This window comes from Hirundo rustica, chromosome 3, assembly GCF_015227805.2.
Source record: "Hirundo rustica isolate bHirRus1 chromosome 3, bHirRus1.pri.v3, whole genome shotgun sequence".
Classification (NCBI taxonomy): Eukaryota; Metazoa; Chordata; class Aves; order Passeriformes; family Hirundinidae; genus Hirundo; species Hirundo rustica.
The window spans coordinates 55,965,936-55,978,877 of record NC_053452.1 but is presented as its reverse complement, the minus strand read 5'-3'; the positions used below and the strand labels follow the sequence as shown (position 1 = coordinate 55,978,877).

Genomic DNA, 12,942 nt, shown 5'->3' with positions numbered 1-12,942 from the left:
ATTTAAAGATACTGATTTTTGCCTTTGAGGAAATGTTTCATATGAGTTGATGTATATCCAGAAAAGCAGTAAGTGACTAGTAAATGGAAGGTTTTCTCATAATTCACACGATCATATGGTAGCTCAGCTCTAAAGCATGTTTTTCTAAAGCTTACATATGGGTTTCTGTCTGCTCCCTTTCTTTGTTCTTCCAACTTGTAATTGTGAACTAGCCTGTTTCAAAACCTCTGAAACTTCTGGTTTTACCTGGCATTTGAAGTGTTTCACTTTCAACCCCTTGAAATGAACTGTATTTCTTCTGTGAAAAAAAATGGGGCTGCTTGATGTGATGAGGCTTGAACTTCATTTGAATAAGACCTTTTAAATGGAGAGCTACATTTTATACTAACATACAGATAACTTACTGTAATTTGTACAGTTATTTAAAAGAGTGGGTGTGTTTCATTATGGTATCAGGACACAGAGTTAGCAAGTTCATGGTGACTTAGATTCTGAGTCAATTCCCTCTGGGGCTTGCCAGAGCTGCCCTTCCAGGCCAAGGACAACCACACTGGGCATAGTTTGGAACCGCATCCACCAGCCTGACTCTTGCTTGCTCCCTGCTCCTCTCATGTGGTGTGCTCCTTGGGTGAGGAGCATTGTTCCCAGTTATCTTCACTAGTGAGGCTGTATTGACATATGCCTCTCCTTAGTAATCCTATTTGCCAGCTGAAGTGTTCTTCACTTGAAAGCTTCTCCACAGTTTTAGTTATCCCTGATGATTTCATGCCAGCCTTGGAGATTGTACAGTTGAGAGTGCCCTGTAGGTTAGTACTGTTGCCTAAATAATGGGGGTCTGAATGTCCATTTACTGCATATACTGCTGAAATTTTTCTGGCTCACTCTTGAGTTGATATCTTCAATGCAATCTCTCATGTATCAGCAGATCTCTGCTGAATAGCAATAGCCAGCTTCAAAGCCAATGTCCACTGCTTCCTGTGTACTTGAGCTTAATTTGTCTGCCTGATTATCACTTGGTAGTGTCACTGATGTTCCTCTTCAGCTTTTGACAGTCTGACTTTATAGGTGACAGCAGGCACAAGTGGGTTCTGTTGGGACTTTGTTTACCTTGCACCAAGTGACTGTTCATTCACATTGTTTGCTGTCTGTATTGAAGGATTAAAATCTACCCAATTGGTTATTTGTCATGCAAGGGCCTGTTTAGGAAAGCTTAGTTTCTTGGGAGCCTTTTGTGAGAAATCTTAGGTAACTGTATTTTGGTGGTCCAGTTGGTCTTATATCAGTCATTTCTCACTGTGCTCGTGGAGTCTTTCAGAGAAGAACAATATACTGAGATGTGGCTTTTCCTTACAACAGCCACATGGAATTATCTGTGTCCCCACTAATACTTTTATTTTGATTAATTTATGGGATTTTTTCCAGTACAAACATTTAAGCTAACTGATCCCTTGTTCCCTAATTCTCCCCTTGAACTCTTGTCAGAAATTCATCTTGCTTTTCCTGTCTTTCAGAGCTGTAACATTGAGACTGTTTTAAATGAGTGTTCATGAATCATAGTTACAAGTCTTCAATTCTTGAGTTCTGTTCTAATACTTTGTTATTTTTCACATTGTGACCTTGTTATTTACCTTCTTGTAAACACACTTCAGGAGGATTCTGGTGTGGGATCAGTTTTTCTTTAGTATGTAGATCTTAAAAAAAAAAGAAAAAGGTGTGTGTGTGGGGGGGGGGGGCATGTCTTTTTCTGTAGGGCTTTGTCTCCTGTGAGTCCTCCTGTAAGTGCTGGTTGTCCTGGACAAGCACTGTAGTAGATTTGCTATTCCTCCTCTCTTCTGAAAAATGCTGATTTTCATGCTCTCTCCTGTTCGTTTCTCAAACTTGATAGCACTGTCTTCTGCATGTACCTTACCAGCCAGAGTTTATGGTCACTCTCACTCCTCCCATCCCTTTGAATATTACTACTGATTTTCTCAAGTGTATAATTTTATTTCAGAGAGTTTCCTTGACTTTACTATTTAGCCATGTTGCCTTTTTTTTTTTTTTTTTTTTTTTCCCTCCTGGTTTATTTAAAGTATTTAAAGCCTTCTTTTATATGAGGGTAAGCAGTTACCTTCTGCAAATGAGCATGAGTGTCTTACGAAACTAAGACACTGGTCTTAGAGAGCAAACTGGTTTAGCTAAACATCTGTAGGAAAGGGCATACAGGAAAAATTAAGCTAGGATATAAACACACGTTTTTAAAATAATACATGTGTCTTTAACTCCTTATTCTTCAAATTCAGGTGTCTTAAAAGAATCATCTATGCTGGAAAAACATAAATTTTCATTACTAGAGAGGCAAGTCTTGCTTCTCTAGTCAGCCTAGCAGTAAGAGAAAACGGGTTTGATGGATGGACTGTTTGATGGATAAGGAGCTGGCTGGATGTCAGCATCCAAAGAGTTGTAGTTAATGGTGACAGTGTCCAAATGGAGACCAGTATGAAGTGGTGTCCTGCAAGTGTCCACACCAGGGTTGATACTATTTAATATATTTTTTAATGACATAGACAGTGGGATTGAATGCAACCTCAGCATTGAGGTGCAGTTGATACACTTGAGGGATGACATCCAGAAGGAGACTGACAGGCTTGAGGAGAGAGCCCATGCAAACTTCATATTGAACAAGGCCAAGTGCATGGTCCTTCTGCACCTGGGTCAACACACTCATCAGTCTTTTGAGTGAATAAACTTTTCAGAATTAAATGTTTTGTAGTACATTAAAAGCTTCTTAAACTTTTGAAGAGGGTTTTTTTTTTTTTTTTTCTTGTCTTCTTCCAGGTACTAAGTTTGGGATCTTTTTAAATGGCTGTTAAAATCTGTAACAGATGTATCCATTGTCCAAAAAGCTTCTCTCTACAGAAGTACTGTTTTACTCATTTTATTGATTCCCTACCACCACTGCCTTTCCGCCTTGAATTATCAGTCCTTAATGCTAAATTTGCCTCTTTGCTACCTGGAATAAAGTATTGGGATGTTGGCAACAGCCCATGTTATCCTGTTGGCTTTTGGCATATTCCTGATAAGTGGTGCCAAGATACCTGACTGCAGGCAGCCGATGTCTCAGGGTCAGTAGCGTGCAACTCTTGCTTGTTTCTCAGCACTGTCTTGTGGCTTCCTTGATACTTTGAACTGCCTCATTAGGGCCCAGATTATTTCAAAGCTGATGGCCTGATCAGGTGTGGTCACTGTGAGTGCCTATGTGAGTCAGTGGTTCTCCCTCCTTACAGTTGTGTGTGCTGCAGGTGAAGGAGCTCCTGTGCCAGTCTCATCTGGGACTTTTTATATTGGCAAGGTTGGCTTCTTGAATCTAGGCTGATTTCACATTTGCTCATGTACCTGTAAATTGCTTTAATTAGTGTTTTGGGCTTGGAAATGCTGACCAGGAATAACCAAAATGACTCTGCTAAGAAACAGTATATAAACAAAAAGTTTCTGGTGCTGTAGTGTTCCCGGAAGTAGTTTCACTGTAGTTACACAACATCCAGCCGAACAGTAGCCAGGATGAGTGATTACATTTTGGTAATTGTCTGTGAATAACTGGAAGCTGAACAGTGAGCTGTGAAACTCACTGTCTCCCACAGCACACTCCTGGAAAAGCTGGCAGCCCAGGGCTTGGACAGGAGCACTCTTTGCTGGGTTAGGAACTGGCTGGATGGCCAGAGAGTGGTCATGAATGGTTCTGCATCTAGCTGGCGGCCAGGCACCAGGGGTGTCCCTCAAGGGTCTGTGCTGGGGCCAGCTCTGTTCAATATTTTTATTGATGACATGGATGAGGGAATGGAGTCTTTCATTAGTAAATTTGCGGATGACACTAAGCTGGGATGGTTTGTCGTTCTGTTGGAAGGCAGGAGGGCTCTGCAGAGAGACCTGGAATGGTTGGATGAATGGACAGAGTCTAACAAGATGAAGTTTAATAAGTCAAAGTGCTGAGTCCTGCACTTTGGCCACAATAACCCCCTGCAGCATTATGGGCTGGGGACGGTGTGTCTGGCCAGTGCCCAGGCAGAAAGGGACCTGGGGTACTGGTGACAGCAGCTGAACAGGAGGCAGCAGTGTGCCCAGGTGGCCAAGAGGGCCAATGGCATCCTGGCCTGGATCAGGAATGGTGTGGCCAGCAGGAGCAGGGAGGTCATTCTTCCCCTGTACTTGGTACTGGTGAGGCCACACCTTGAGTGCTGTGTCCAGTTCTGAGCCTCTCAGTTTAGGAAGGACGTTGAGATGCTTTAGTGCGTCCAGAGAAGGGCACCAAAGCTGGTGAGGGGCTTGGAGCACAAGCCGTATGAAGAACGACTGAGGGAACTGGGGTTGTTTAGCCTGGAGAAAAGGAGACTCAGAGGTGACCTTATCACTCTACAACTTCCTGAAGAGCGGATGTGGTCAGCTGGGGGTTGGTCTCTTTCTTCAGGCAACAACAGACAGAGCAAGAGGACAGAGTCTCAAGCTGCAACAAGGGAGATATAGGCTGGATATTAGAAAAAAGTTTTTCACTGAAAGAGTGATGAAGTACTGGAATGGCTTGCCTGGGGAGATGGTGGAGTCACCATCCCTAGAAGTGTTTAAAAAAAGACTGGATGTGGCACTTGGTGTCATGGTCTAGTTGAGGTATTAAGAGATGGGTTGGACTCGATGATCTTGAAGGTCTTTTCCAACCTAAAAATTCTGTGATTCTCTGATTCTGTGAACGGCTGAGGGAGCTGGGGTTGTTTAGCCTGGAGAAAAGGAGACTCAGAGGTGACCTTATCACTCTCTACAACTCTACAAGGGCAGATGTAGACAGCTTGGGGTTGGTCTCTCTCCAGGCAGCAACTGGCAGAATGAGAGGACACAGTCTTAAGCTGCACCAAGGGAAATTAGGTTGGATTAGGAAGAAGTTTTTTACAGAAAGGGTGATAAGGTCCTGGAATCTTCTGCCTGGGGAGGTGGTGGAGTTACCATCCCTGGATGTGTTTGAAAAAGACTCGGTGCCATGGTCTCGTTGAGTTGTTAGGGCATGGGTTGGACTCGATGATCTTGAAGGTCTCTCCCAACCCAGACATTCTGTGAAAACTGAGAAGAAACTGGTTGGAGACTCTTAGGTTTTTGTCTCTCTTCTCCCTTTCCCCCATCATGGTGAAGAGCATTCATATACCTACATTTTAGAAATGTATTGGTTTTTTGTTGTGTGAGCAGCATGTAAATAATTCAGAATATTTTGCAACAGCATTAGCATTAGTGAGAAGTAGTAACAGTTGTTTTAAAAGTGGATGTCTAGCTGTGAACTGGTTATAATTTCACAGTTTTAATGGAAATCCTTTCAAGCTGAGAAGACACACTAATGCTTGGACAAACCAATTTCTTTCACTTTGTGTTTTGACAACTATAGGAGGTTCTGGTTGAAAGTGGTTTTGACAGGAAAGGATAGAAAAAAAGCATCTTAATGTTTGCAAGAACAAATCCTTGTCTCTTGGAAACTCAAGTATGATAGAACATCTACTTGTTACCTTCAGTGATAAATTATATAAACAACTTGGGGAGCATGGCTTATATTTAAGGTTGTCTAATCTTTTCCACTTTGTGATCCTGTTCGCTCTTACAGTTTGCTTTAAAAATAAAAACAATTCTGAACTATGTTTTCAGAGCTAGCAGTTTGCCACAAATTGAGCAAAAATTAGGAAGTTAAAAATATTTTAAATATCTGTATGGGTTCATTATAGTGCATTTCTCAGGCTATATAGGAGAGGGGTTTTGTCTTTGTTTCTGTTTCACTTACTGTTTTATGGAAGAACTCTAGTTCTTCCTGTCTCTAGGAAGGAAATAAAAATTTAGTTATGGATGATCATTCCTATTATCAGAACTACATTTTTGAACTAATATGCTTCTAAACATGTGTTGTAAACAAAAATAGAATGTAAGTCAAGAATTCCTTAAATCTGATTTGGCATTTTGTCTGCTCTTTTTCTGTCTGAAAGTCACAAATATCAGCCAGTCCCTTCTCTTCTAACATTAAGAACTGAAGGAGGAAACAACAGCTTTTTGTTCGAAATCATATATTGTGGTTAATCAGAGATTTTCACAGCAAGTAAATAGCCTTGGGAAGGAGTTGCTTCTAATTACAACCCATCAGTCATAGCTGTGAATTTAGTTAGTGTAAAGTTCACTGTGAAGCAGATTTCTGATGAATACCTGTCATGCTGGATTGCTTCTGCTGGGGGATGTATGTACCAGTCAAATGAATGGAGTTAATACTGCATCCAGGGAGAGCATTGTTGCAAAACAGCACAACCTGTGTGCTGTGGTTGTTTTTCTGGTTAGATATTAGGGAAGTTAAGACTCTCTGCATGAAATTGAGGACACAGCTGGATTTTTTCTTAAGCATTTGTAATACTTCTGATATATTACTTTCCCAAGTTAATGCAGTGAATGAATGAAGTCTATACCTTTTTACAGTCTAAGTGTCAAAATTGCCACATGCTTATGCTCACTGGGCTTGATTTTGTTGTTGTTTGTTTAATGGAAAATGAAAAGACCTGATTCAGCAGGCATATGATGATGAAAATACTAAGTTAAGGTTTTGTTATACTTCCATAAAGGTATTCAAGTATATCAATGTCTTTGCTCTGGAAGACTTAATAAGAGCTACCATATTTGCATGTTGTAAGTATTTATTTTGTAACTTCACCCGAAATGCCACCAGTATTTAATGGTAGTAAAGCTAGGTGTATATATAGGGATCATTGCAAAGAAAAACCTGCTCTCTTTTAAGCATTTTGAAGCTTACATTATATGTTATTGAGTTGGATTTTTTTTCTTCTTAAATGGGGATGTCTTTTCTTGCTTAATACATAAAATCCACTGAAAATTAAAACCGGTATTTTCTTATGGAAAAATAATGTATTCTGCTTACAACTTCAGATTATATTTCTGATTTTTTTTCTTGCAGTTGTACTCGCTAAATGATTATAAGCCACCCATTTCTAAAGCTAAAATGACACAGATCACCAAGGCAGCAATCAAGGCTATAAAGGTATGAAATAAGTTAACTTCTTTTAACCTCTTTTACATTTCTCATATAAGTCAAAATAATTTCGTGAAATAGTCTAAAGAATTTGCTTCCGAACTTTCTACCTCCCTTATGTGTAAAATTTCCAAGGTATGATCATATGTGATATCTGGGAATGCAGCAGAAGGCTAAAAGTGTTGTATGACTTTCATTTGCTGCTTGTCATATGTGACAAAGAATTACAGCAATTTGACTCTATCCAAATTCTCTGAGATCTGAAAGACAGGGTTTCTTCCTCAGTTTAGAAAGGAAACACTGATATGCCTGTTAACAGATGAATAAATAGAAAACTACAATTCACCCTTCCTTCTCCCCTCTCTCCCTTCCTCCCTCCCCTAAATTTATGCATGCCTTTGGATCAATACAACTGTTCATTTTTCTAAATTCCTAGCATACCTTTTCATGGATATTGTTCATAGATTTCAGTTTTGTTGTTGCTTGTATACAAATAGTTTTTAAGTTCTAGTCTTAGTGCACTCATTAAAGATTATTCCTGCCACAAAATAAGACTAATTGCTAAACAACGGCATAGCAGAAAAAGTCACTGAAAAATGGTGAAGTCTGCCACTAGTGTGAAGCATTAAAGCAAATGGAAACTCAGTGAAAGCTGGAGAGGTAGAAGAGTACAGACCAAACTTATGCTCTTCGTACCTACATTCCTTTGCTGACAATGAAAATATGTTTTGAGATAATGAAGTCCATATTGCTGTTTTGTGTAATTGTGAAAGAGTAATTTGATGACTGAACAGTGATATTCAGTGGTTTTCTTAAGTATGTCTCTGTAAGTTAAAGCCTGTGTTGCAGTATAATGGAAATGCTGAAAACTTGTATTGAACTTAAACAAGTAGTAAATCATAATAGATTATTCTATTAATTAAGCAATTAAATTATACCAAAGTGTTTTATCATGTACTCAACTTGGAAATCCTACTTCCAACTCTTATCATTTAAATGACGACATTTAATTGTGTAAAGTGCTTATCTCAATTATTGACATGATTTAGAGCCATTGCGATTATATGTGAGATTTGAAAAAAGAAATCCATGAAAGACAGGCCAGCTTTAAAGAAAAAGTATGCAGTAGATGCTACTAATTAATGAAATGCAGAGAAGTTACATGTTTAGTAACATTGGGTGAGCATCTTCAGTTGTGTACAGTGAAATAACCATGCGTTTTGGTGCAACAATTATATTTTTCTCCTAGTTCTCAATAAATAAGCATGCTATTCAAAAAATCCAGTGTAAAAAACCTTCAGTAAAAAGAAGAAACATTGATATTAGCTCTTTCATTTGCTATTAAGTGTTTTAAGGAAGGTTGCATGTTCAGCTGTAGGTATTGTATTGCTGTTTAATGATGCAAAATTTCTGCTTCTGGTTTTGATATCAATATATCAACATGCTTGAACAAGTATATGCATCTTGAGATTTTCTCTATTGAAATGCTATTATATTTTTCAGTTCTACAAGCATGTTGTACAGAGTGTTGAGAAATTCATTCAAAAGGTAAGTCAGTCAAGTGGGGGTTAGGTACACATATGGATTAATATTTTAGCACATATTAGTTTATTTCCATTTTTAGTCACATTCAGTTTCTGACAATAATCAGCAGCAGATCATAACTCATGATGCAGAACAACAAATACTTTGTTCTCATCTTCTTCTTTGGTCTGAATCACTGTGGATACTGTTTTAAGACTCTTCTGTGTGTATTTATTTAATGTTTAAAGAGGTTTCAGTGAACAGCTAACAGCAAAACAATTGGCAGTTTTTTTGCTAGTGACAGTTGCTTTTGCTTTTCTTCCAGGTTTTCCCATTGATTTTAAAGCTGAAGGGAAGATGACCTTCAGCCTCATTTTTTTTGTAGCAGGAGATGTAGTGTTTCAGTTGGTGCTCCTTGCAAGTAAACTAAACCAAAAAATATTTATATGGCTAGACTAGAATTACTTTTTGGGAAGATAGTAGTATTAATTTAAATATTCTTTCTAGCAAAGAAATATATAACATTTCCTTTTCTTGCAACAATTAATTATTCTTGGGTAAAACTGCATTTTGCTTCCACTTGTAAATATATGGATTCAAATTTGTGAGTCTTCCCTGTTTATCTGTGTTGTACCTGATTGTTTGATTGGTCATTTTGGTACTGAATTTCTTCTCTATAAATACCAGTAAATTATGATCAAATTGCAATTTAGTTTTGATGAACAAGCTAGAAAAGTTAGGCTGTTCATGTTGTAATGTTTCCTTCTGTTACTCTTTTTACAAAGCAGTTTGGATTGCTCTGTATTAGTAACCTATCGTGCTCATTAACTTCTATTCCTTGTTGCCCAGTGTACTCTGCCTTTTGGCAGTGCCTTTTGGCAGTGGCTGGACAGTGTAAATACATTTCAGCTTCAGTCTGGTGTTTTTATCTGTCTCGGAACTATTTATGAATGAAATATTTAGGTACTAGTACATCAGTCCTGTGTGAAAAAAGTGTCATTATGTGTTTCAAAGCAGTAGTAAAGACTAGTAGTATACTTTATCAACACTGCTAGTTTTTTGTCGAGTAGTTTTATTTTGGGTCCTTGACTCTGACTTCTTCTACCTCTCAGAAGTGGGACTGGTTGTTCATGACCCTTCCACAAGCTACTTTAAGTTACCTTTGCACATTTGCCTTCAGTTTCCAGTACTGCTCAAAGAGGAAGTTCTGCACTGTTCATTGCTGGTTAGAGAAGGCAGATGGATGTTCTTGTTGATAACCTTGTTAATGATCACCCTTAGGGATTATGTGATTCCCTTTAGTGGTCTTGCGGAGGGGTTTTTAATTATTTCATGTACAGTTTAGTAAAATGTGCAACGTATTAATAACTTTCCATGATAACTTTTTGCTTTAGTAGAATGAGAGATAAGTAGATGAAAGCTAGGTATTTGATATTAAAGGGCTTAAATTGTATGTTTGGAGAATAATTGGATGTTTTTCTGCAAGCAGTCACTTCAAGTTAAAGCTCAAGATGACTGAATCTTCCATTAAAATCTGCTGTAGACCTGACCAGAGTGTTATCAGTGCCATCTCAGCTAGTTTGCTCTTCATCCTTTACAGCTCCAGTATTTTGTTCCATAATTTTGTGAGGTTACTGAAACTTCAGATAAAATAATTGCCGTTACAATCTTCATTCTGTGTACTTAACTCTCAATATTAATTTAACTTAATATCATTATTATTAATAATAATATTGCTGTTTTGGTTGGCTGTTTTATCCTTTGCTAAAAGATCACTTCAGGGGTCAAATGATCACATTTCATATATGTGAAGTTATTCCATTGGAGAGACAGACTTAATTTCTTTGAGTAATTAAATTACCTTATTGATTCCTTACTCAGAAAGTAAGTAAATATTTGTGCATAAAGGCTGTCCCATCTGAAATTAGGGATATGCAGGTTCACTGCCCCAGTTTTAATTTTTATTTATTTTTTACCTGTCCATATAATCTATATTATTACATTATCATCATATTTTGCTTTCTTTATGTGCTGTGTTTTAAAATACTTCACCTAATGTATGTCCTGAGTTTCCTTTTTAAATATCTGTGAGCTTTATTAATTTGAATATTGTGAAAAGTTGTATACCTGTCTGTTCTGTATGCAGAATACTCTTGTTTAATAATTTAAATAAAATTTCAGAAGCTACAATACATTGAAGTGATTTTCTGAAGACAGTGTATTATATCCAGTTTAAGGTTAATGAAGCTCAAAGCTAGAAGGATGTCACACACATTCTAAAAATGAAGAATGTCTTACTTAAATACGTTGAAGAAAGGCTTTCTAAAGGTTGCAAGTGTTAGCAAATCAACACTCTTCCAAACAGAACATTTGTATCTAGGGCATAGTAAAATTAATATTCTGAAGTGTTTGTTTGGCACTTTATTAAAGATTATTAACTTAGTGTGTTGCATAATATGTCTACAGGACCAGAAGGGAAAAGAGTGTCCTTTCCCATGTTTTCTAATAACATCTTGTGTGTTATACACCCAGTATTTATTAAGTTAATCCCTAACATAATGTATTCTGATGGTGACTTCATTATATTTTTGGACCACATTTCGTTCTGTCTTAAAACTGGGTGGTGTAATTATTTTGCAATTAAAAGACAAAAGTCTTAGGATTCGTTGTTAAGAAAGTAAAATTACATAAGTAATGAGTATTTTAGTTAGCAGACATGCCTTATAAATATCATGGTGTTTGTAAATTATGCAAGTTTTCCGGACTGTAAAATAAATATCATTGTTATATCATTGTTATATTCTCAATCAAACAGATGTCCCCATAAATCTGTTCTTCTTCTGCTTGGGAGGATATACCACACCCTAATTACAGCAATGTAAAACAGAGTAAACAAATTTTAACTTTAATGTTTACTTTGATCATAAAGAAGGAAAAAATTATCCCAAATTACGATTACAGCTGCTCCAATTCTACTATTAAGAATTTGGTCATGCTTTATGCAGTACTTTTAACATAGGGTGTACATTTTAAAAGGATATGTGGTTTGTGTGTTAATTTTTTTAATAGATAGATTTTAAAAAGTTAATTCTTTAGCAGTAAGAAACTGATTTTGCACCATTTAGATATTTTCAGAATGCATATGGATATGATAATTTAAGCAGTAGAGGTTACATGTTTTTTGAGAAAGTTTCATTTTCCAGGACAATTCATTAAATAGAGAACATTTCAGTATACTTGGATGCACTTAAAAACTAGAGAGAATTATTTATATTTATTCTGCCTTTAACGGTTTTGGTTATTTTTCACATATGCTCTTTTTAAATTGCCATTCTTTATAGTGCAAACCAGAGTACAAGGTGCCTGGTCTCTATGTCATTGACTCCATTGTGAGACAGTCCCGGCATCAGTTTGGACAAGAAAAAGATGTGTTTGCGCCAAGATTCAGCAATAACATCGTCAGCACTTTCCAGAACTTGTACCGTTGTCCTGGTGATGACAAGGTAAACCCCTTACAAATCTTTCTAGTTGAAACAATCCTCAGCATATCATCTATAAAGAATAAAAATTTTAATCTCACTCTACTTGCTGGAAGGGATCTACTTATAAACTTGCCCTGTATACATATTTCTTAATGTTGCTTGTCTTAGTGTAGGGATTGAAAAAATACAACCAATGAGATTAATTAGAGTTTTGAAAAGGTAATCTTTTCTTTGATTCTGTGATCATCCAGCAGCTAAATAAGGTTTAACTCGAATAGTTTGACTCAGTAGTTCAGCTGTTCTCTTGGATCACAGTTGAGATAGCCATCAAATTCTGTTTCTAAAAGATTGTCTGGAAATAGCAGAGTGCAGGCAGTTTAACTGCCTTCATATTTGTCTCTAGTTGTAAAATAGTGGAGTAAAATAGTGTGAGAAGTGTTTCTTCTTATTGAATAACAGCAAAAAGGTGGGAAATGCTAAGGGCTTTGTCTTCGTAGAAATTTGTGTAATAGAGTCATGAGGTAAAATAGTGAGGCTGGATGCTTCAGGTAGAGTTACATTTAGAATAGTTACATGCATTCCTACAGCTGTATTTTTCAGCCAGAGATGTGAAAACCCAAGGCATCCATGGAAGGTGATTTAAGGCATATTCAGCCATTGTGTTGTCTTAGGATTTCTGCCTTTTTAGAGTGGTTAAGATCTCTGCAGGAAAATGTATTAGGACCTGCAAATTTGACTTGGTTGAATAAACTTCGCTAAGAATATCTGTCTTCTCTTCTTCAACTGAGTTCTGTGGTGTTGCTGAGCAGGTTATTTAAGTTAAATGAAATTTTTCCAGTGTGGGGTTAGGTTTTCTGTGTGATTAACTTGTGCTACTTCAATTCCACAGTGTTTTTCTGTGTT

The 12,942-nt window shown here is 37.2% G+C and overlaps 1 protein-coding gene across 3 annotated transcripts in view; it reads left to right on the top strand.

Annotated features, from left to right (window-relative positions):
- The window catches only part of SCAF8 (SR-related CTD associated factor 8), a 151,911-nt gene that overhangs the window by 13,910 nt on the left and 125,059 nt on the right, over positions 1-12,942 (top strand). For all 3 annotated transcript variants that reach the window (XM_040058876.1, XM_040058877.2, XM_040058875.2), the window contains exons 2-4: positions 6,959-7,042; positions 8,537-8,581; positions 11,899-12,060. In XM_040058876.1, the coding sequence (XP_039914810.1) occupies positions 6,959-7,042; positions 8,537-8,581; positions 11,899-12,060 (291 nt within the window). The remainder of the gene's footprint in view (positions 1-6,958; positions 7,043-8,536; positions 8,582-11,898; positions 12,061-12,942) is intronic.